Raw genomic sequence first — 21704 nt, 5'->3', positions numbered from 1 at the left:
CAGAAATTTGAAAGATAAAATCCTAAACTAAGAGGATTAACATCTACTTGGAGAAGAACAGATTTGAAGTTCAGCAAAGTAACAGGGATATGATAAAGCCATGAAAAAGGTAACTATTAGCCATCAACACCTACCAAAAGACTATAAATTTTGGATTAAGAATCCCCCATCCCACACATACACACATTCTCTCTTCTTGGCTATGCTTAAACAAGACGCACAAAGGCGTGAAATGATAATGGGAATCTAAATTATGACATGTATAAAAAAATTATAAAGTATAATAAACTTTAAAATCTGACAGCTTCAATCAAAAGAATATACTACCCAATTTAAGGCAAAGTTTTTTTTTTTTTTTTTTGAGACGGAGTCTCGCTCTGTCACCCAGGCTGGAGTGCAGTGGCCAGATCTCAGCTCACTGCAAGCTCCGCCTCCCGGGTCTACACCATTCTCCTGCCTCAGCCTCCCGAGTAGCTGGGACTACAGGCGCCCACCACCTCGCCCGGCTAGTTTTTTGTATTTTTTTGGTAGAGACGGGGTTTCACCGTGTTAGCCAGGCTGGTCTCGATCTCCTGACCTCGTGATCCGCCTGTCTCGGCCTCCCAAAGTGCTGGGATTACAGGCTTGAGCCACTGCGCCCGGCCAAGGCAAAGTTAATGGAAGCACTGAAAGTTCAAATAAAGTGTTCCCATGAAAATGAGTGTGGAAAAATACTTGATTTAATTTGACTCAATAATTTATGCAACACAGTATACTGGGGGGAAAGATGAGAAAATCAAGAGTTCTAGATAGCAACATAACCTTGGTGAAGTCATAACTTATATGGGCATCATTTATGTCATTTGTAAAATGAGAGGATTGGGCTCTATGATCTCTTAAGTTTATTTACTATGATCTCTAAGGATATATGAATTTATAGAAATAAATATTTGAATATAGAAGTACAGCTAAGAAAATAAACATTAACTTCAGTGGTACACGCTACAAATCTGCCTGATGAATTGTAAACAACAATGAGAAGACTATTTTATAGACTTAAAGGTATTTGGAAGATAAAATTTAATGAGATGTCAGGAAGAATCCCAAAGAAAGAATGGCCTCCTCTAGCTATGGAGGAAAAATAAATTCTTTGGCTAATTGGTTTTATTGAGCCACATTAAAAAAGATCATTTCACCTTAAATTATATAACACTAAGACCTACATCCTCAGAAAGCCAAGCACTTAGCATAACAGAGAACAGTATCATTGCATTTGTGATTGCAAACTGCTAAAAGTCACAAGTTACAGTGTAACCTTAATTTACTCTTTCAATTACTAATCTCTGTACAAACTCCCCATTTTTGGCAGAATAGTCATCCACTGTCACATACACACTCCTTTACTAATGATTTTGCTTTTACTCTTTGTCTCTACCAGAATGCCACTACCATTCAGTAGACATTTATTACACAGGTTTTCATACTGTCCACAATTTACAAATAATACAAATGTATTACTCTCATTCAAGCTAACTTGAAAGCTCCTGACAATGAGAAGCATAAGAAGCATGTCTGCTTTCAACCGTCCACCTTGCCTCAACAGAATACACTCTGAACAAATGTTTGTTAAGAAAAAGCATTCACAAATCATCAGTTTTAAAGTCTGAGAGTTCTAAGAAATTAATTTCACATCCACATTCTAACTCATTTTTATGTAATTTTTTCTGTATTAAGAAAAACAAATTTAAAATATGTTTTAAAACCAAAAAAAGAAAACTTTCATAAGTATGAATCATCTTTACCAATTTACTTTCATTTCTCTTGTTTTAATTCTTCCTTCCATTGGAAATCTGTAAATAAAACCACACAGCAAAACATGTATTATTATTTATTTTAATTAAATAAAACCTCTTAAAATTATTTAAAACATATGCAATTTCTGTACCTGATAGTTATCCGATGGGGATCTTTGTTCAAAGTATTCAGTATTTTCTTTTCATTTATCCTTAACTGTATATCTAGAAATTCCTTGCAGCCGGCTATCAGTGTAACCTATAACATTTCAGCAGTTGTCCATTTAATGAAGTCTATTTTTTGTTTATATCCTCTCATCCTTTCTCCACATTTATTTATTTTTCATACTGCCTTAAACCATCACAGTTTTATCAATCAACATAACAGAGTTAAAAACCTGCTTTATACATTTTGCTTCTTTAAGGATTCATTCATTCACTAACAAATGCTTACAAACTCCTATTATATACCAGACTTTGCATTAGACACCAGGACTATACCAATAAGACTTTAAAGATTAACAAGATAGAATTTAAAATATCTAGCCCAGTGCCTATCACATAGTAATAAATAAGTCCTCAATAAACATTGGTTTTGTTACTACTGACAGACAGAACTAGCTGAAATTTCCTAGGCTGACTAAGAACCCCTAAGCCTAGCTGGAAAGGTGACCGCATCCACCTTTAAACATGGGGCTTGCAACTCAGCCCACACCCGACCAATCAGAGAGCTCACTAAAATGCTCATTAGGCAAAACAGGAGGTAAAGAAATAGCCAATCATCTATTGCCTGAGAGCACAGTGGAGGGACAAGGATCGGGAAAGAAATCCAAGCATTCCAGCTGGCTATGGCAACCCACTTTGGGTCCCCTCCCCTTATATGGGAGCCCTGCCTTCACTCTATTTTACTCTATTAAATCTTGCAACTGCACTCTTCTGGTCCGTGTTTTGTTACTTCTGGAGCTCTAGCTGAGCTTTGCTCGCCATCCACCACTGCTGTTTGCTGCTGTGGCAGACCCACAGCTGACTTCCATCCCTCCAGATCCAGCAGGGTGTCGACTGTGCTCCTGATCCAGCAAGGCGCCCACTGCCACTCCCAATTGGACTAAAGGCTTGCCGTTGTTCCTGCATGGCTAAGTGCCTGGGTTCGTCCTAATCGAGCTGAACACTAGTCACTGGGTTGAACGGTTCTCTTCTGGGAACACGGCTTCTAATAGACCTATAACACTCATTTCATGGCCCAAGATTCCGTTCCTTGGAATCTGTGAGGCCAAGAACCCCAGGTCAGAGAACATGAGGCTTGCCACCATCCTGGAAGTTGCCTGCCACCATTTTGGAAGCAGCCCACTACCATCTTGGGAGCTCTGGGAGCAAGGACCCCCACCAGTAACACTACTACTACTACTATTCTGTTCTATAGTTTGCAAATCATTATCTCAACGGAGGATAATTTAGTCATAGAAAGAATGTTTTAGATACTAGGAAATTTGGATTCTAGAGCCTACTTCTGCCGGATGACAAACAAAGCAGTCTCTGTGCTTTGGTTTCCCACATATCTAAAATGGAACTAACACTTGTTTTAATTTTCTTACACACTTGCTAAACTCCAGATCAGATGAGTTAATGTTAATAGTGTGTGTTTTTAACTCTTTGATTTCTCCTTAGTTAAGAATAATGTTTACACAAAAATACAAACCTTCTATCTTTCATCAATTGTTGTTTATGTGACTCCTCAATCATAACTGGAAATCTACTGTGTAATTTTTACTATAATAATCTTACCACAGTAATCAAATTAGATATTTTAATAAAAATGAATGGCTTAAATTTGAGAGTAAATATTTTCTTTTATAAATATTGTTTCACATTCATGTCCTAAGTAAAGGGAGAAAGGACCAATGCAATTAGTATGTACCAATGACATGCCTATGGTTCTGTTCACTGCTGCAGCTGCAAAGTTACCCCATTGTGGACATTTTAGCATAACCAGTTATTATTCTCATTTTCTCTACAGTCAGTTCTTTTATCTGGGTCATCACCAATACTATTCTATTTCCATTGTTCTCACTATTCTGACCCAAAAGATTTAGGGAAGGGTTGCAAGTACGTGGCACACATGCTGCATGCAACTCACTGTCCTTCGCTCATGGCAGACTTTCCTAATATATCACACCACATCATCTTGGAATCTTTCTTACATATTATTACATTCTGTAGCCACTACCAAGGTAATTAGCATTATCACCTAAGTTGTAAAGCAGTTGCCATACCTACTTTAGTTTTGTATATAAATTTTCTTAGCCTAAGAGTTAAAATAGAAAATATAATATATTCTAAGAATTATTCCATATCTCATGATCAGAATTATACCAGAGGAAACATAAGCATTCTTAGAAATGCTTTCTTTTCTGCTCATTCATTCCCAAATTATATGAGATACACAAATTAGTTGTTTCTCAAATATTATTTTATACTCTATCATTATATATTTATTTTCTAGTGAAAATTAATTTACCAGATCTGATAAGGTTTCTTTTCCACTGATTGTATAAAATTTCTTCACCGTCTCAAATGTAATATAATACCAAGCCATCAATCTTCCTGCTTCTGTAAGAAAAGATGGAAAAATGAACGCTCCCCTCATCAGCTGAAACAACTTCTTTTTTTGTTTAACAAACATTTCCTGAAGGGAGGAGAAGCAAGATGGCAGAACAGAAGCCTCGACCATTGGTCCCTGCTATGGGAACACCACATTTTAACAACAATATGCACACACAAAAGCACTGTCACAAGAATCAAAAATCAGGTATCAGCTTGGTCATGGTTGGGTAGAGCAACAAGGAGGCTCCTGGGGTCTCCAAGTCCAGGCCTCGGCTCTTAGACAGCATTTCTGGACCTGCCCTGGGCGAGAGGGGCGCCTACTGCCTTGAAGGATGAGCCCCAGGCCTGGCAGCATTCACTATAAGCTGACAGAAGAGCCCTTGGGCTTTAAGTGAACATCAGTGATGACTTGGCACAACTCCCTGAGCACCAGCAAAGGTGGTGACTACAGGCAGAGACTCTTCTGCCTGTGGAAAGGGGAGGAAAGAGTGAGAAGGAATGTGTGTTTTGGTTTGAGTGCTAGCTTAGCCACAATAGAATAGAACACTACGTAAATTGCTAAGGTTTTTGACTCCACAATCCCTGGCTCCCAGACAGTATCTCTGGACACACCTAGGACCTGGGGGAACTCACCATCCCAAAGGGAAAGGCCTTGGGCAAGGCCCAGTGCTGTGCTGGCTTCAGGTCTGACCCAGCACAGTCCCAGTGGTGGTACCCACAGAGTGCTTACATCAGCATAGCCCCAACTACAAGTGGCTCAGCACAGAGACAGAATCAGTATTTTTGGGAGAAAGTAAGGGAAAAAAACAAGAGTCTTTGCTAGCCCAGAGAATTCTTCTCGGTCTTATCCATGACCACCGAGGTGGTAGGTCTACGAATCTGCATAAACCACAGCATAATTGGGTTTATGGACAAAGTTCCTGTGAATACCTGGAAAGTCTTCTCAAGAAGGAGAGGCAAAAACAAGCCCAGACTGTGAAGACTAGAATAAATACCTAGCTTCTGAATGCTCAGACACCAACGAACACCTCCAGGAAAACATGACCTTCACCAAAATGAACTAAATAAGGCAGGAGGAATCAATCCTAGAAAAAGAGAGATATATGACCTTTCAGACAGAGAATTCAAAATAGCTGTTTTAAAGAAACTCAAAGAAATTCAAGAAAACACAGAGGAAGGATTCAGAATTCTATCAGATAAATTTAACAAAAAGATTGAAATAATCAAAAAGAATTAAACAGAAATCCTAGAGTTGAAAAATGCAATGACATGCTGAAGAATGCGTCAGAGAAGAAAGAATAAGTGAGCTTGAAGACAGGCTATTTGGAAATACATAGTCAGAGGAGACAAAAGAAAAAATAATTTAAAAAAAATGAAGCACACCTACAAGATATGGAAAATAGCCTCAAAAGGGCAAATCTAAGAGTTATTGGCCTTAAAGAAGAGGTATAGAAAGAGATGGGGGTAGAAAGTTTATTCAAAGGCATAGTATCAGAGAACATCCCAAACACAGAGAAAGATATCAACATTCAAATAAAAGAATGTTATAGAATATCAAGCAGATTTAACCCAAAGAAGGCTACCTCATGGTATTTAATAATCAAACTCCCAAAGGTCAAGGATAAAGAAAGGATCCTAAGAGCAGGAAGAAATAAATAACATACAATGGAGCTCCAATGTGTCTGGCAGCAGACTTTTCAGTGGAAACCTTACAGGCCATGAGAGAGTGGCATGACATATTTAAAGTGCTAAAGAAAAAAAAAAAAAAAACCCTTTTACTCTAGAATAGTATGTCTGGTGAAAATATCCTTTAATGGTGAAGGTGAAATAAAGACCTTCCGAGACAAACAAAAGCTGAGGGATTTCATCAACACCAGACCTGTCCTCTAAGAAATGTTAAAGGAAGTTCTTCAATCTGAAAGAAAAGGATGTTAATGAGCAAGAAAAAAATCATTTGAAAGTACAAAACTCACTGGTTATAGTAAGCACACAGAAAACCAGAATATTATAACACTGTAATTGTGGTGTGTAAACTTGTCTTGACTTAAATAGACTAAATAATGAAGCAATCAAAAATAATAGCTACAACAGCTTTCCAAGACATAGAATAATAAGATGTAAAGGGAAACAAGAAGAAGGTAAAAAGCATGGGGTAGAAGTTAAAGTGTAGAGTGTTTATTATTTTTCTTTTTACATTTTTGTTTGCTTGTTTAGGCAATCAGTGTTATCATCAATGTGAAATAATGGTTTATAAGACAGGATTTGCAAACCCCATGGTAACCTCAAATTGAAAAACATAAAACAGACACACGAACAATAAAAAGCAAGAAATTAAAGCATGCCACCAGAGAAAATCACCTTCACTGAACGTAAGACAGGAAAGACAGAGAGAAGGAAGAGAAGACTGTAAAACAACCAGAAAACAAGTAACAAAATGTCAGGAGTAAGTTCCTACTTATCAATAACAACATTGAATGTAAATGGACTAAACTCTCCAATAAAAATACACAGACTGAGGCTGGGCAGAACGGGTCACGCCTGTAATCCCAAGAAATTTGCAAGGCCAAGGCAGGAGGATTTCCTGAACTCAGCACTTTGAGACAAGTGTGAGCAACATGGCAAAACCCCATCTCTACCAAAACTACAAAAAAATTAATCAGGAATGGTGGCACATGCCTGTGATCCCAGTTACTTCGGGGGCTGAGGTAGGAGGGTTGCTTGAGCTTGGGAGGTGGAAGCTGTATTGAGGAGCACCCAGATATATAAAGCAAATATTATTAGAGATAAAGAGAGATATAGGCCCCAATATGATGATAGCTGGAGACTTCAACACCCCACTTTCAGCACTGAACAGATCATCCACACAGAAAATCAACAAAGAAACATCAAATTTAATCTGCACTATAGACCAAATGGACCTAATAGATATTTACAAAACATTTCATCCAACAGCTACAGAATACACATCTTTCTCATCAGCACATGGGCCATTCAAGGAGAGACCATATGTTAGGTCACAAAACAGATCTTAAAACAGTTTTAAAAATTGAAATAATATCAAGCATCTTCTGGAATAAAACTAGAAATAAATAGCAAAAATAATTCTGGAAACTACACAAATACATAGAAATTAAACAACATGCTCCTAAATGAGCAGTAGGTCAATGAAGAAATTCAGATGAAAATTGAAAAATTTCTTGAAACAAATAATAATGGAAACACAACATACCAAAGCCAATAGGATACAGCAAAAGTAGTATGAAGAGGAAAGTTTCTTGCTACAAGTGCCTACATCAAAAAAGAAGAAACATGTCAAATAAAAAACTTAATGATGCATCTTAAAGAACCAGAAAAGCAAGTTCTAATCAAACACAAAATTAGCAGAAGAAAAGAAATAATAAATATCAGAGCGGAAATAAAATTGAAATGAAGGAAACAATACAAAAGACCAATGAAACAAGAGTATTGGTTTTCAGAAAAGTTTAACAACATTGACAAACCTTCAGCTAGACTAAGAAGAAAAAGAAAAGATCCAAATAAATAAAATCAGAGATGAAAAAGGAGGCATTACAACTGATACCATACAAATTCAAAGGATCATTAGTGGCTACTAGGAGCCACTAAGTTGGAAAAGCCAATAAATTGGAAAATCTAGAAGAAATGAGCAAATTCCTAGACACATACAACCTACTAAAATTGAACCATGAAGAAACCCAAAAGCTGAACAGAAAAATAGTAAGTAATGACACTGAAGCCATGATAAAGTCTCCCTATAAAGAGAAGCCTGGGACTCAATGGCTTCACTGCTGAATTCTACCAAACAATTAAAGAACTAACACAAATCCTACTCAAACTGTTTCAAAAAATAGAGGAGGAGGGAATACTTCCAAACTTACTCTACTAGGACGTTATTACCCTGATACCACAACCAGACAAAGACATATCAAAAAAGGGAAACTAGAGGCCAATATCTTTGATGAATATTGATGCAAAAACCCTCAACAAAATACTAGCAAACCAAATTCAACAACACACTGAAAAGATTATTCAACATGATTAAGTGGGGTTTATCCCAGGGATGCAAGGATAGTTCAACATATGCAAATCAACCAATGTGATACATCATATCAAGACAATAAAGAACAAAAATCACTATTGATGCTGAAAAAGCATTTGATAAAATTCAACATCCATTCATGATAAATATCCTCAAAAAACTGGGTATAGAAGGAATAATAAAACCATCTATCATGACCCACAGCTAGTATCATACTGAATGGGGACAAATGGAAAAACTTTCCTCTAAGATATGGAATATGACAAGGATGCCCACTTTCACCACTGTTATTCACCATAGTATTGGAAGTCCTAGCTGTAGCAATCAGATAGGAGAAATAAATAAAGGACATTCAACTTGGAAAGGAAGAAGTCAAATTATCCTTGTTTGCAGATGAAATAATCTTATATTTGGAAAAACATAAAGAATCCACAAGAAAACTGTCAGAAATAATAGACAAATTCAGTAACGTTGCAGGATACAACATCGACATACAAAAATCAGTAGCATTCCTATATGCCAACAGTGAAAACGCTGAAAAAGAAATAAAAAAGTAATCCCATTTATAACAGCCACAACTAAAATTAAATATCTAGAAATTAATGAAAGAAGTGAAAGATCTTTGTAATTAAAACTATAAAACACTGTTTGATTGCAGTGGCTCACGCCTGTAATCCCAGCACTTTGGAAGACAAAGGCGGGCAGATCACTTGAAGTCAGGAGTTTGAGACTAGCCTGGCCAACATGGCGAAACCCCATCTCTATTAAAAATACAAAAATTAGCTGGACGTGATGGCAGGCGCCTATAATCCCACCTACTCAGGAGGCTGAGGCAGGAGAATTGCTTGAACATGAGAGGCGGAGGTTGCAATGAGCCGAGATCACACCACTGCACTCTAGCCTGGGCGACAGAGGGAGACTCCATCTCAAAAACAAACAAACAAGAAAACACAAAAACTATAAAACACTGATGAAAGAAACTGAAGAGGACACCAAGAAATGAAAAAATATTCCATGTTCATGGATTGGAAAAATCAATATTGTTAAAATTTCCATACTACACAGAGCAATCCAGAGATTCGGTGCAATCCCTATCAAAATACCAATGACATTCTTCACAGAAAGAGAAAAAAAAAATCCTGAAATTTATATGGAACTACAAAAGATCCAGAATAGCCAAAGCTAATCTAAGCAAAAAGAACAAAACTGGAGGAATCACAACACCTGATTTCAAACTATACTACAGAGCTATAGTAACCAAAACAGCATGGTACTGGCATAAAACAGACACATTGATCAACGAAACAGAATAAAGAACCCAGAAAGACATCCATACACATCCAGTGAACTCATTTTTGACAAAGGTGCCAAGTACATACATTAGGGAAGACAGTCTCCTCAATAAAAGGTGCTGGGAAAACTGGATATCCACATGGAGAAAAATGAAACTAGACTCCCTATCTCTTGACATATATAAAAATCAAATCAAAATGGAGTAAATACTTAAATCTAACAACTCAAACTACAAAACTACTACATGAAAATATTAGGGAAACTCTCCAGGCCACTGGTCTGGGCAAAAATTTCTTGAGTAATACCCCACAAGCACAGGCAACCAAAAATGGACAAATGGGAACATATCAAGTTAAAAATCTTCTACACAGCAAAGGAAATAATCAACAAAGTGAAGAGAAAACCCACAGAATGGGAGAAAATATTTGCAAACTACCCATCTAACAAAATATTAATACCCAGAATATATAAGGAGCTCAAACAACTCTATAGGAAAAAATCTAATAATCCAGTTGAAAAATGGGCAAAAGATTTGAATCAACATTTCTCAAAAGAAGACATACAAACAATAAACAGGCATATGAAAAGGTGCTCAACATCACTGATCATCAGAGAAATGCAAATCAAAAGTACAATGAGATATCATCTCACCCCAGTTAAATGGCTTTTATCCAAATAACAGGCAATAATAAATGCTGGTGAAGACGTGAAGAAAAGGGAACCCTTATACACTATTGGTGGGAATGTAAATTAGTACAACTACAATGGATAAAATATATTGGAGGTTCCTCAAAAAACTAAAAAAAGAGCTACTATATGATCCAGCAATCCCACTGCTGAGTATACACCCAAAAGAAAGGAAATCATTATATCAAAGAGTTATCTACACTCTCAGTGTTTATTGCAGCACTGTTCACAATAGCCAAGATTTGGAAGTAACTTAGTGTTCATCAACAGATGAATGGATAAAGAAAATGTGGTACATACACACAATGGAGTATTAGCCACAGAAAGAATGAGATCCTATCATTTGCAACAACATGGATGGAAGCCCAGGTCATTATGCTAAGTGAAATAAGCCAGGCACAGAAAGACCAACATTGCATGTTCTTACTTATTTGTGGAATCTGAAAATCAAAATAATTGAACTCATGGACATAGAGAGTAGGAAGATGGTTACCAGAGGCTGGGAAGGGTAGTGGGAGGGTGGAGAGGAGGTTGGTGGGGATGGTTAATGGGTACAAAGAAGGAAAAAAACAAAAAACAAAAAACAGAAACAATGAATAAGACCCAGTATTTGATAGCATAATAGGGTGACTATAGTCAATAATAATTTGACTGTACATTTTAATATAACTTGAAGAGTATAATTTGCTTGCCTGTAACACAAAGGATAAATGCTTGAGGGGATGGATTTTCCATGATATGATTATACGCATTGCATACCTGTACCAAAATATCTCATGAACTCTATAAATATATACTTACTATTTACCCACAAAAAATTAAAAATAATTTAAAATATTTTCTTAACATGCACTTTGTGCCTGTAATGCCACCAGGCACAAAAGACACACCAAAAAATGTAGAAGACACAATCTCCAGAACTTACAGGTTGGTTGGAAGATAATCACATGCCAAGTACCTAGAGGACAAAAAATCGGCTAACGTTAGTATTTACATAAAAACCTGAGTATGGAGGAAATCAAATCTAAGAGGAATGGTCAGTGTAGAATGGCCTACTACAAATAATGGGTCTTCAGAAGGGTTTTTTAAGTGACTAATATGCTTTGGTAGAGAGGAAATAATGCCATTATGACCTTGGGGAAAATACTGTTTATCCAAAGAGTAAAGTTAGAAAGACTATCATTAGAATACTATAATGATGGCTGGAAAAACATATAGCTTGATAGTGATTATGAGTCCTGATCAAACAGAGTTGATTAGAATCCCTGCTCCTCCTCTTATAAGGTAGGCAAGTGATCATGTACAAGTTACGTGACCAGTTTCTTAATGTAATGGGGGAATAATAAAACTACCCACCACAGAAGTTTGTTGTGGAGAAGATTAGGTGCAATTAAAAACAGGTATATAGTACTTAGCATGGTGCCTAATATTTTATAAGTGTTACCTAATTTTATTATTAAAACAAGACTAATGATAGACTAGAGAGGCCCTGAAAGAGCCCTCAAATGATATTAAAAGAGGTTATATTTTGGATTTGATTTGTAAAATAACAGGTGATCACTTAAAATTCTTGAGCAATATTTTAATTAAATTGGATTCTGAAAATAAGTTATTTCAGAAAAAGAACAGCAGATTGGTTGTGGGTAAGAGTATGGGAGAAGTGGGGGTAAGTAACTGATGAAACGGAATTCACTTAAGAGGTTACTGGATTCGGCCGGGCGCGTTGGCTCACACCTGTAATCTGAGCACTTTGCGAGGCCGAGGCGGGTGGATCATGAGGTCTGGAGTTCGAGACCAGCCTGGTCAAGACGATGAAACCCTGTCTCTACTAAAAATACAAAAATTAGCTGGGTGCAGTGGCAGGCACCTGTAATCTCAGCTACTCGGGAGGCTGAGGCAGGAGAATCGCTTGAACCCAGAAAGTGGAGGTTGCAGTGAGTCAAGATTGTGCCACTGCACTCTAGCCTGGGTTGACATAGCAAGACTCCCTATCTCAAAAACAAAACCAAACAAACAAACAAACAAAAAAAGAAACAGGTTACTGGATTCAATTACAAGTTGTCTGAAAACATTCCAAAGAATTTCAAGCCTTATGAACACACAGAAAACAGCTGGGAAGAAGAAAGTAGCATACTGCTTCTCGAGGAAAGGGCTAACATTTATGTATGTGCTAAATGTTTTGCTGAAGAAGAAAAGATTTTTGGCATTCCAACAGAGTTACAAGCATCAAGGACATGGTACAATAGATAAAACTAACAATAAGGAATAGAGAAGTAGCCAGGCTCTCAATTAGGAGACTGGTGACTATGTTCAGCTAACATGAGAATAATGGATTAGTTCATAAAAGGGAGCTTCTGAGAGAAGTGTGTGAGATATCAAGATTATGATTATCAAGGGAACTAGTTAACCATTGCAGTATATTTAAAGATGGTCCTCTTACCCTAGAAATTTATAAGTTAATATAAGGTCTCTTTCTGCTAGAGAAAATGAAAGGTTTTAAGAAAAGACTTAATACTTGTTGGCTTATTAGTAGAGATGAAGCTTTCCTAGGTAAGACAGAAAAACATAACCTAGAAAGGAAAGCATAAGGAAAATGAGTCAAAGCAGAGAGAATGAAAAGAAATTTTTAAAGATTTGCAAGTAAAGGGAGGAAATAAAGAAACAACTTGCTATCAATATAGCTACTGAAAGATTAATATTCTCATAGGAAATTCAGGATAATTCAAAGTAAAGGTCATAAAATAGAGTGGTGGGGAGCATGGGGGTCATGAGAATGTACCCTTCAGACCTCCTACTGCAAGAAGTGTCAGTGGCTGATGGCCCCAGTTGCTCTGCTCTGAATCATCATCATGTTTACACCGAGATCATACTTTTATGAGATGCCCCCAACGAATGACTGAGTACAGCAGGGATGCTAAGGTAGATCTATGAGAGTTCCTATCAACTTTGCCAAATGTTCTTTGGATTGCATTGCAGGCTAAGACCCCTCTCTCCCTCCCTCTCTCCCTTTCTCCTTCCCTCCTTGCAATTAAGATCCTCCAAGGGCTTTCTCTCTCCCATCCTCCTTGGAGGCTAAAATCCCTCCTGCCTTCCCCTCCTCCCTCCCTTCTTGCAAGCTAAGATCCCTGCCTCCCTCCCTCCTTGCAGGCTAAGATCTATCTCCCTCTCCCTCCCTCCTTTCCTTCTCTCTTCCTTCCAGAGTTACTGGATTCAATTATAAGTTGTCTAAAAACATCCCTTCCTCCATCCCATCCTTCCTTCCTCCCATACTTTCTCCCTCTCTGCCCCACCACGTTCCCTCCCTCCCTCCCCTCACATTCCTTCCTATCCTCCTTCCCTTTCCCTCCTTATCTCCATCCCTTCCTTTCTACTTCCCTCTATCCCTTCCTTTCTTCTTTCCCTCTATCCCTATCCTTCAAAGAGGTAAGATCTGCATCCCAGTTTAATGACTCTTGTAGACTCTTGCAGTTACCACCTATCTTTAGAAGGTTAATCTTTCTTAAATTCACAGTAGAAATTCAACAACAGAAGGCGGGAAGGTTGCAGATTAAAAGGAATGCTTCTACACTGTTGGTGGGAGTGTAAATAACTTCAACCACTGTGGAAGACAGTGTGGTGATTCCTGTAAGACCTAGAACCAGAAATACCATTTGATCCAGCAATCCCATTACTGGGTATATACCCAAAGGAATACAAATCATTCTTTTGTAAAGAGACATGCACACGTATGTTCACTGCAGCACTATTCACAGTATCAAAGACATGGTATCAACCTAAATCCCCATAAATGAAAGACTGCATAAAGAAAACGTGGTACATATACACAATGGAATACTATGCATCCATGAAAAGGAATGAGATATGTCCTTTGCAGGGAAATGGATGGAGCTGGAAGCCGTTATCCTCAGCCAACTAACACAGGAACAGAAAACAAGCACCGCATGTTCTCACTTATAACTGGGAGCTGAACAATGAGAACACCTGGACACATTGTGGGGAACAACACACACTGGGGCCTGTTGGGGAGGGCGAGGGGAAGGAGAGCACCAGGAAGAATAGGTAATGGATGCTGGTTGATACGTAGGCGATGGTATGATCTGTGCAGCAAAACACCACGCCACATGTTTACCTGTAACAAACCTGCACATCTGCACATGTACAAGAACAGCTGAAGAGAAAAAAAATTGGCCTTTTGAACCCTTCTCTCAGTACACATTACCTGACAAAACAGGTAAAAACCTCAATTCAAACATACAGATGAAAATACCTAGATACTTGAGTATTATGATTACAACATAAAAAGCAAAAACTATATGAAGCAGAATTATAGGAACATACAAACTAAAAACTGATATACAAAAAATAAACTCAAAGAGACAAAATAAAGTATAAGTAATATGAAGGAATAAGAAGTCATAAAAATGAATTAATTAGAAATACTATATAAGAAAATTACATCTACATTAATAACAGGCTAAGAAATTACAAACCCAGCATGGTGTAGCATCTTCCACAATTTGATGGGGAAGCTCAGAGTCCCGTCTGCAGTGTTGCATCCCCTTTTTTCTGGGAGGCCTCAGGTGACTTGGCTGCAGCCTCTGTCACCCTGTGACCTGCAGATACTAGGAGATCCATAGGGAGAACTCTGGAACACCAGAAAAGCCAAGAAATTACATGCACAAATAAGAAATCATGTGAGCACACAGCAAGAAGGTGACTGTGTGTAAAGGAAGAGAACACCCAAGAGAATCTGATCATGTTGGCACACTTAACTCAGGCTTCCATCCTCCAGGAACTGAGAAAAGAGGAGGAGAAACAAGACAGTCGACTAGACACAGCCAGGAAGAGCATCTCCCACCAAGAGACCAGACCATCAGGAAGACCAGCACACTCGAAGCAGATCTGCAGAAGGAAGTCATTGAGGGTGGTTGGAGGGAGGACACAGACCCTGGGTAGAAGCTGGGAACACTGCACTGGGCTGCCAAGTACCAGGACTCATTCCCAGCCCCTGGTGGCTCCTGGGGAAGGGGTGAGTTAAAGAGGTGAGGAGCGGCCCACTCTTGTCATGGACCTCTGGAATCTTAGATGCAGAAGACCTCATGACCTCCGCAGACACTTAAGTTGGCAGAGAGAACTGCCTGGAGAAGTGGCAGGGAGAAGACTCCACCCTGTGTGGAGCCCAAAGGGTTTGGCACAGGAATGGCTATAGTGGAGTATAGTCAGCAACGCCAAGCCCCCAAGGCCTGCCATGCTCCTCTCAGTGGCTTCGGCCTCTGTTGACTGTTGGAGCTAGACAGAGCAGGGCAGTCTTGTCCATGTGATGGGGCCAGTCTTATCTGAGTGCCCCCTGTCTGCTAGCCCCTTTTGTGCTCACTTGCAATGTGGCCTCAGATGCCCAACTGGGGTACTTCCTGGTGGCCACCACCATAGCTCCTTAACCAGCACGTGCCACTTAACCATCAGATGGACCCTGCCGATGCACACCCACCAACAGCCTCCTCACACTGCTTTGCCAGCACACATCTGTCTGCAGCCTCCCCCAACTACTCTGCTGGCATGACTCAACCATGGCCTCCCCAAATCGCTTTACTAGCATGCACATGGTGCAAGGACCTTGGCACCACAGCCCCACCCCCACCAGTGCACCACTGGTACATGCAGACCCCACTATGCTGCTGTCTTGCCACTGCTGATACACTGCAAACATGGACCCTGCTGTGCCACCACCACTGGTGCACATGCCCAGACCTCACTGTGCTACTACCCAGCCACTATTGGCATTACACATGAGTGTGGACCCTTCTGCCACTGCCGCATTGAAGTGTGGTTGCCAGTGAACCAGGAACACCTCTAACCCTCCAGTACAGGAGGAACTTAACCTCAAGGGGCCAGCAAACAAAAGCCACGAACATGCAGCCCAGGAGCACTAAGCTGAGCCCGAACCCTCTCAAATCATCCAGAAACAAAGCCAGTCAACTAAACCCGACTTATGCCACAGTAAATCTCAATGGCATCAAGGAATATAAAGGAAAAAGCCCCATCTGAAGGACAGCAACTTCAAATAGTAAAGGAACATCAGCCCAGACAGACGAAAAACAATTTGTCTGGGCTGATGTTCTTGCCAGAAAGCAAGAACTCTGGCAACTCAAAATGCCAGAGTGTTTTCTTACTTTCAGACAACCACATAGCTCCCTAGCAATGGTTCTTAACCAGGCTGAAGTGGCTGAAATGACAGACCTAGAATTCAGACTCTGGATGGCAATGAAGATCATCAAGGTTCAGCAGAAAGTTGAAGCCCAACCCAAGAAATCTAAGGAACCCAGTAAAATGATCAACAGGCGAAAGACAAAATAGCCGTTTTAAGAAAGAACCAAACTGATCTGATAGAGCTGAAAAACTCACTGCAAGAATTTCATAATACAATTGGAAATATTAACAGCAGAATAAACCAAGCTGAGGAAAGAATCTCAGAGTTCAAAAACCAGGTCTTCAAACCTACTCAGTCGGAGAAAAATACAGAAAAAAGAATAAAAAAGAATGAACAAAATCCCCAAGAAATACGGGATTATGTAGAGACCAAAATTTAAAACTCATTGGTAGCCCTGAAAGAGAGGGAGAGAGCGAGCAAGAAACTTGGAAAATATAATGGAGAACACGGTTCAAAACATTTCCCTGACCTTGCTAGAGGGGTCAACATTCAAACTCAGAAAATTCAGAGAGCCCCAGTGAGATACTACATAGAACAGCCATCCTCTTAGACACAGTCATGATATTCTCCAAGGTCAATAGGAAAGAAAAAATATTAAGGGCAGCTAGACAGAAGGGGTAGGTTACCTACAAAGGGAAACATACAAAGCTAACAGCAGATCTTTCAGCAAAAATCCTACATGCCAGAAGAGTTTGAGGGCCTATATTAAGCATTTTCTTTGACAGGGTCTTACTCTGTCACCCAGGATGGATGGCAGTGGTGCAATCTTCGCTCACTGCAACCTCCTTCTCCCAGGTTCAAGTGATCCTGCCACCTCAGCATCCTAAGTAGCTGGGACTACAGGCACATGTCGTCATGCTCAGCTAATTTTTAGAAAAATTTTTTGGGGAGACAAGGTGTCACAATATTGCTCAGACTGGTCTCAAACTCCTGGGCTCAAGTAATCCTCCTGCCTCAGCCTCCCAAAGTGCCAGGATTACAGGCATGAGTCACTGTGCCCAGCTTTGGCATTCTTAAAGAAAAGAAACTCCAACCAAAAATTTCATATCCAGCCAAACTAAGCTTCATCAATGAAGGAGAAACAAAATCCTTTTCAGATAAGCAAAGGGAGTTGTTTGCACCAGACCTGCCTTATGAGAGGTCCTTAACACAGTACTAAACATAGAAATGAAAGACCATTACTGGCCACCACAAAGACACACTTTAGTATCTAGACCATTGACACTATAAAGCAACTACATAACATAACAAGTCTACATAACAACATAATGACAAATCTACACATATCAATATTAACCTTGAATGTAAACAGGCTATAATACCCTACTTAAAAGGCACAGAGTGACAAGTTGGATAAAGAAGCAAAACCCAACTGTATGCTGTCTTCAAGAGACACATCTCATATGCAATGACTCCCACAGGCTTAAAGTAAAGAGATGGAGAAAAATCTACCAAGCAAATGGAAAACAAAAAAAGCAGGGGTTGCTATTCTAATTTCAGACGAGACAGACTTTACACCATAACTATCAAACAGGACAAAGAAGGACACTGATAATGATGAAAAGTTCAATACAACAAGAAGATTTAACTATCCTAAATATACATGCATCTAATACCAGAGCACACAGATTCATAAAACAAATTTTTATAGACCTACAAAGAGACTTAGATACCTACACAATGTTGGGAGGCTTCAACACCCCACTGACAGTACTAGACAGATCATCAAGGCAGAAAACAAATAAAAATATTCAGAACCTAAACTTGACACTTGACCAAACGGACCTAACAGACATCTACAGAACACTTTATCCAACAACAACAAAATATACATTCTTGTCATCTGCACATGAAACATACTTTAAAATCAACCACACACTCAGTTATAAAGCAATTCTCAACAAATTCAAAAAAAACAAAATTGTACCAGGCACACTCTTAGACCACAATGCAGTAAAAACAGAAATCAATACTAAGATCTTTCAAAGTCATATGGAAATTAAACAACATGCTTCTGAAGGACTTTTCTGTAAATAATGAACTTAAGGCAGAAATCAAGATATTCTTTGTAACTGATGAAAACAAAGGTAGAACATAGCAGAATCTCTGATACACAGGTAAAACAACGTTAAGAGAAAAGTTTACGGCACTAAATACATCAAAAAAGCTAGAAGTATCACATTAAAAACCTAACTAATATCACACCTAAAGGAACTAGAAAAGCAAGAGCAAATCAACCCCAAAGCTGGCAGAGGAATAGAAATAACCAAAATCAGAGCTGAACTGAACAAAATTGAGACACATAAAACCACACAAATGATCAACAAAACCAGATATTGGTTCTTTGAAAGAATAAGTAAGATTGATAGACTGCTAGCTAGAAAAACAAACAAAAAAACAGAAATTAGACAAATAAACACAATCAGAAATAACAAAGAAGACAAGACCACCAATCTCACAGAAATACAAAAACAAAAATCAAAAAACAAAAAAACAAACTATCATGAACACCTTTATACACACAAAGTAGAAAACCTAGAAGAAATGGGCAGATAGATTCCTGGAAACACAACCTCCCAAGACTGATCCAGGAAGAAACTGAAACCCTGAACAGACCAATAACAAGTTTCAAAACTGAATCAGAAATAAAAAGACTATCAACAAGAAAAAGCCCTGGACCAGACAGATTCACAGCCAAATTCTACCACATATATAAAGAAGAGCTAGCACCAATCCTACTGAAACTATTCCAAACATTTGAGGAGGAGGAACTCCTCCCTAACTCATTCTATGAGGCCAGTATCATTCGGATACCAAAACTTGGCAGAGGCATAATGAAAAAAAAAAAAAAAAACTTCAGGTGAATATTTCTGATGAACATAGATGCAAAAATCCTCAACAAAATACTAGCAAATCAAATCCAGAAGCACATCAAAAAGTTAATCCACCATAATGAAGTAGGCTTTATTATCGGGATGAAAGGTTGGTTCAATATACACAAATCAATAAATGTGATTCATCACCTGAACACAACTAAAGACAAATACCGCATGATTATCTCAATAGATGTAGAAAAGGCTTTTGATAAAATTCAATATTCATTCATGTTCAAAACCCTCAACAAACTGGGTATTGAAATAATATACCACAAAATAGTAAGAGCCATCTATGACCAACCCACAGCCACCATCATACTGAAAAGGCAAAAGCTAGAAGCACTCCCCTTGAGAACCAGAACAAGACAAGGATGCTCACTCTCACCACTTTATTCAACACAGTATTGGAAATCCTAGCCATAGCAACCAGTCAAGAGAAAGAAATAAAGGGCACCCAAATAGGAAAAGAGGAAGTCAAACTATCTCTCTTTGCAGATGATATGATTTTATACCTAGAAAACACCAGAGTCTCTGCCAAAAGCCTCCTTGATCTGATAGACAACTTCATCAAAGTTTCAGTTTACAAAATCAGTGCACAAAAGTCAGTAACATTTCTATACATAACATGCAAGCTGAGAGCCAAATCAAGAACACGATCTCACAATAGCCACAAAAAGAATCAAATGCTTAGGAATATGGCTAACCAGAAAGGTGAAAGATCCTACAATAAGAATTGCAAAACACTGCTCAAAGAAATCAGAAACAATACAAACAAATGTAAAAAACATTCCATGCTGATGGATAGGAAGAATCAATATTGTTAAAATGGCCAAAATGCCCAAAGCAATTTACAGATTCAATGCTATTTCTATCAACTAACTACCAATGACATTTTTCACAGAATTTGCAAAAATTATTCTAAAATCGATGTGGAACCAAAAAAGAGCCTGAATAGTCAAAGCAATTCTAAGTAAAAAAGACAAAGCCAGAGGCATCACACTACCTCACTTCAAACTATACTATAAGGATAGAGTAACCAAAACAGCATGGTACTATACAAAACTAGATACACAAAACAATGGAGCATGTTAGAAAACCCAGAAATAAAGCCACACACCTACAACCATCTGATCATTGACAAAGTCAACAAAAACTAGCAAAAGGGAAACGATTCCTATTCAATAAATAGTACTGGGACAATGGGTTAGTTATATGCAGAAGATTAAAACTGGACCCCTTCCTTTCATTACATATAAAAATCAACTCAGGATGGACTAAAGACTTAAATGTAAAACCTAAAATGATTTTTTAAAAAGCATAGAAGAAACCCTAGGAAATATCATTTTGGACACAGGTCCTGGCAAAGATTTCATGACAAAGATTTCAAAAGCAAATGTAACAAAACCAAAAATTGTTGAGTGGGATTTAACTAAAGAGTTTTGCACAGCAAAAGAAACTATCAACACAGCAAACAGACAATGCACAGGATGGGAAAAACTATTTGCAAACCACGCATCTGACAAAGGTCGAATACCCAGAATCTACAAGGAACTTAAACAAATTAATAAGCAAATTATAAACAATCCTATTTTTAAAATGGGCAAAGGACAAACATTACTCAAAAGAAGACATATATGTGACCAACAAGCGTATGAAAAAATGGTTAACATCACTCATCACTAGTAAAATGCAAAACAAAACTGCAATGATATATCATCTCACACCAGTTAGAATGGCCATTACTATAAAAAGTAAAAAAATAACAGATGTTGGTGAGGCTGTGGAGAAAAGGCAATGCTTACACAGTGCTGGTGTGAATGTAAATTACTACAACCACTGTGGAAAGCAGTTTGAAGACTACTCAAAGAACTTTGAACTATCATTCAACCCAGCAATCCCATTACTGGGTATATACCCAGAGGAATATACATTATTCTAACATAAAGACATGTGTACACCTATGGTAATCACAGCACTATTCACAATAGCCAAAACATGGACTCAACCTAGATGCTCATCAATGGTGGACTGCATAAAGCAAATGTGGTACACATAAACCATGGATTACTATGCAGCCATAAAAAAGAATGAAAACATTAGTTGATGCACTTTCTTCCTAGCATCAGTGGTCCTTATATTTTGGCCTGCTTTTGCAGTGGTTGGTGCTGGTTGTTACTTTCCATGTTTAGTGCTTCCGTCAGGAGCTCTTG

The 21704-nt window shown here is 38.4% G+C and overlaps 1 protein-coding gene across 1 annotated transcript in view; it reads right to left on the bottom strand.

Moving 5' to 3' along the window:
• The window catches only part of LOC105550617 (probable ATP-dependent DNA helicase HFM1), an 86944-nt gene that overhangs the window by 42681 nt on the left and 22559 nt on the right, over nt 1–21704 (bottom strand). Inside the window, exons 8-10 of the mRNA XM_011995572.1 lie at nt 4288–4379; nt 1925–2031; nt 1782–1829 (exon numbers count right to left, since the gene is read on the bottom strand). Of these exons, the coding sequence (XP_011850962.1) occupies nt 1782–1829; nt 1925–2031; nt 4288–4379 (247 nt within the window). The remainder of the gene's footprint in view (nt 1–1781; nt 1830–1924; nt 2032–4287; nt 4380–21704) is intronic.

The sequence above is a fragment of the Mandrillus leucophaeus genome, unplaced genomic scaffold (assembly GCF_000951045.1).
Source record: "Mandrillus leucophaeus isolate KB7577 unplaced genomic scaffold, Mleu.le_1.0 Scaffold492, whole genome shotgun sequence".
Taxonomy (NCBI): Eukaryota; Metazoa; Chordata; class Mammalia; order Primates; family Cercopithecidae; genus Mandrillus; species Mandrillus leucophaeus.
This window is presented reverse-complemented; position numbering and strand designations above follow the sequence as displayed.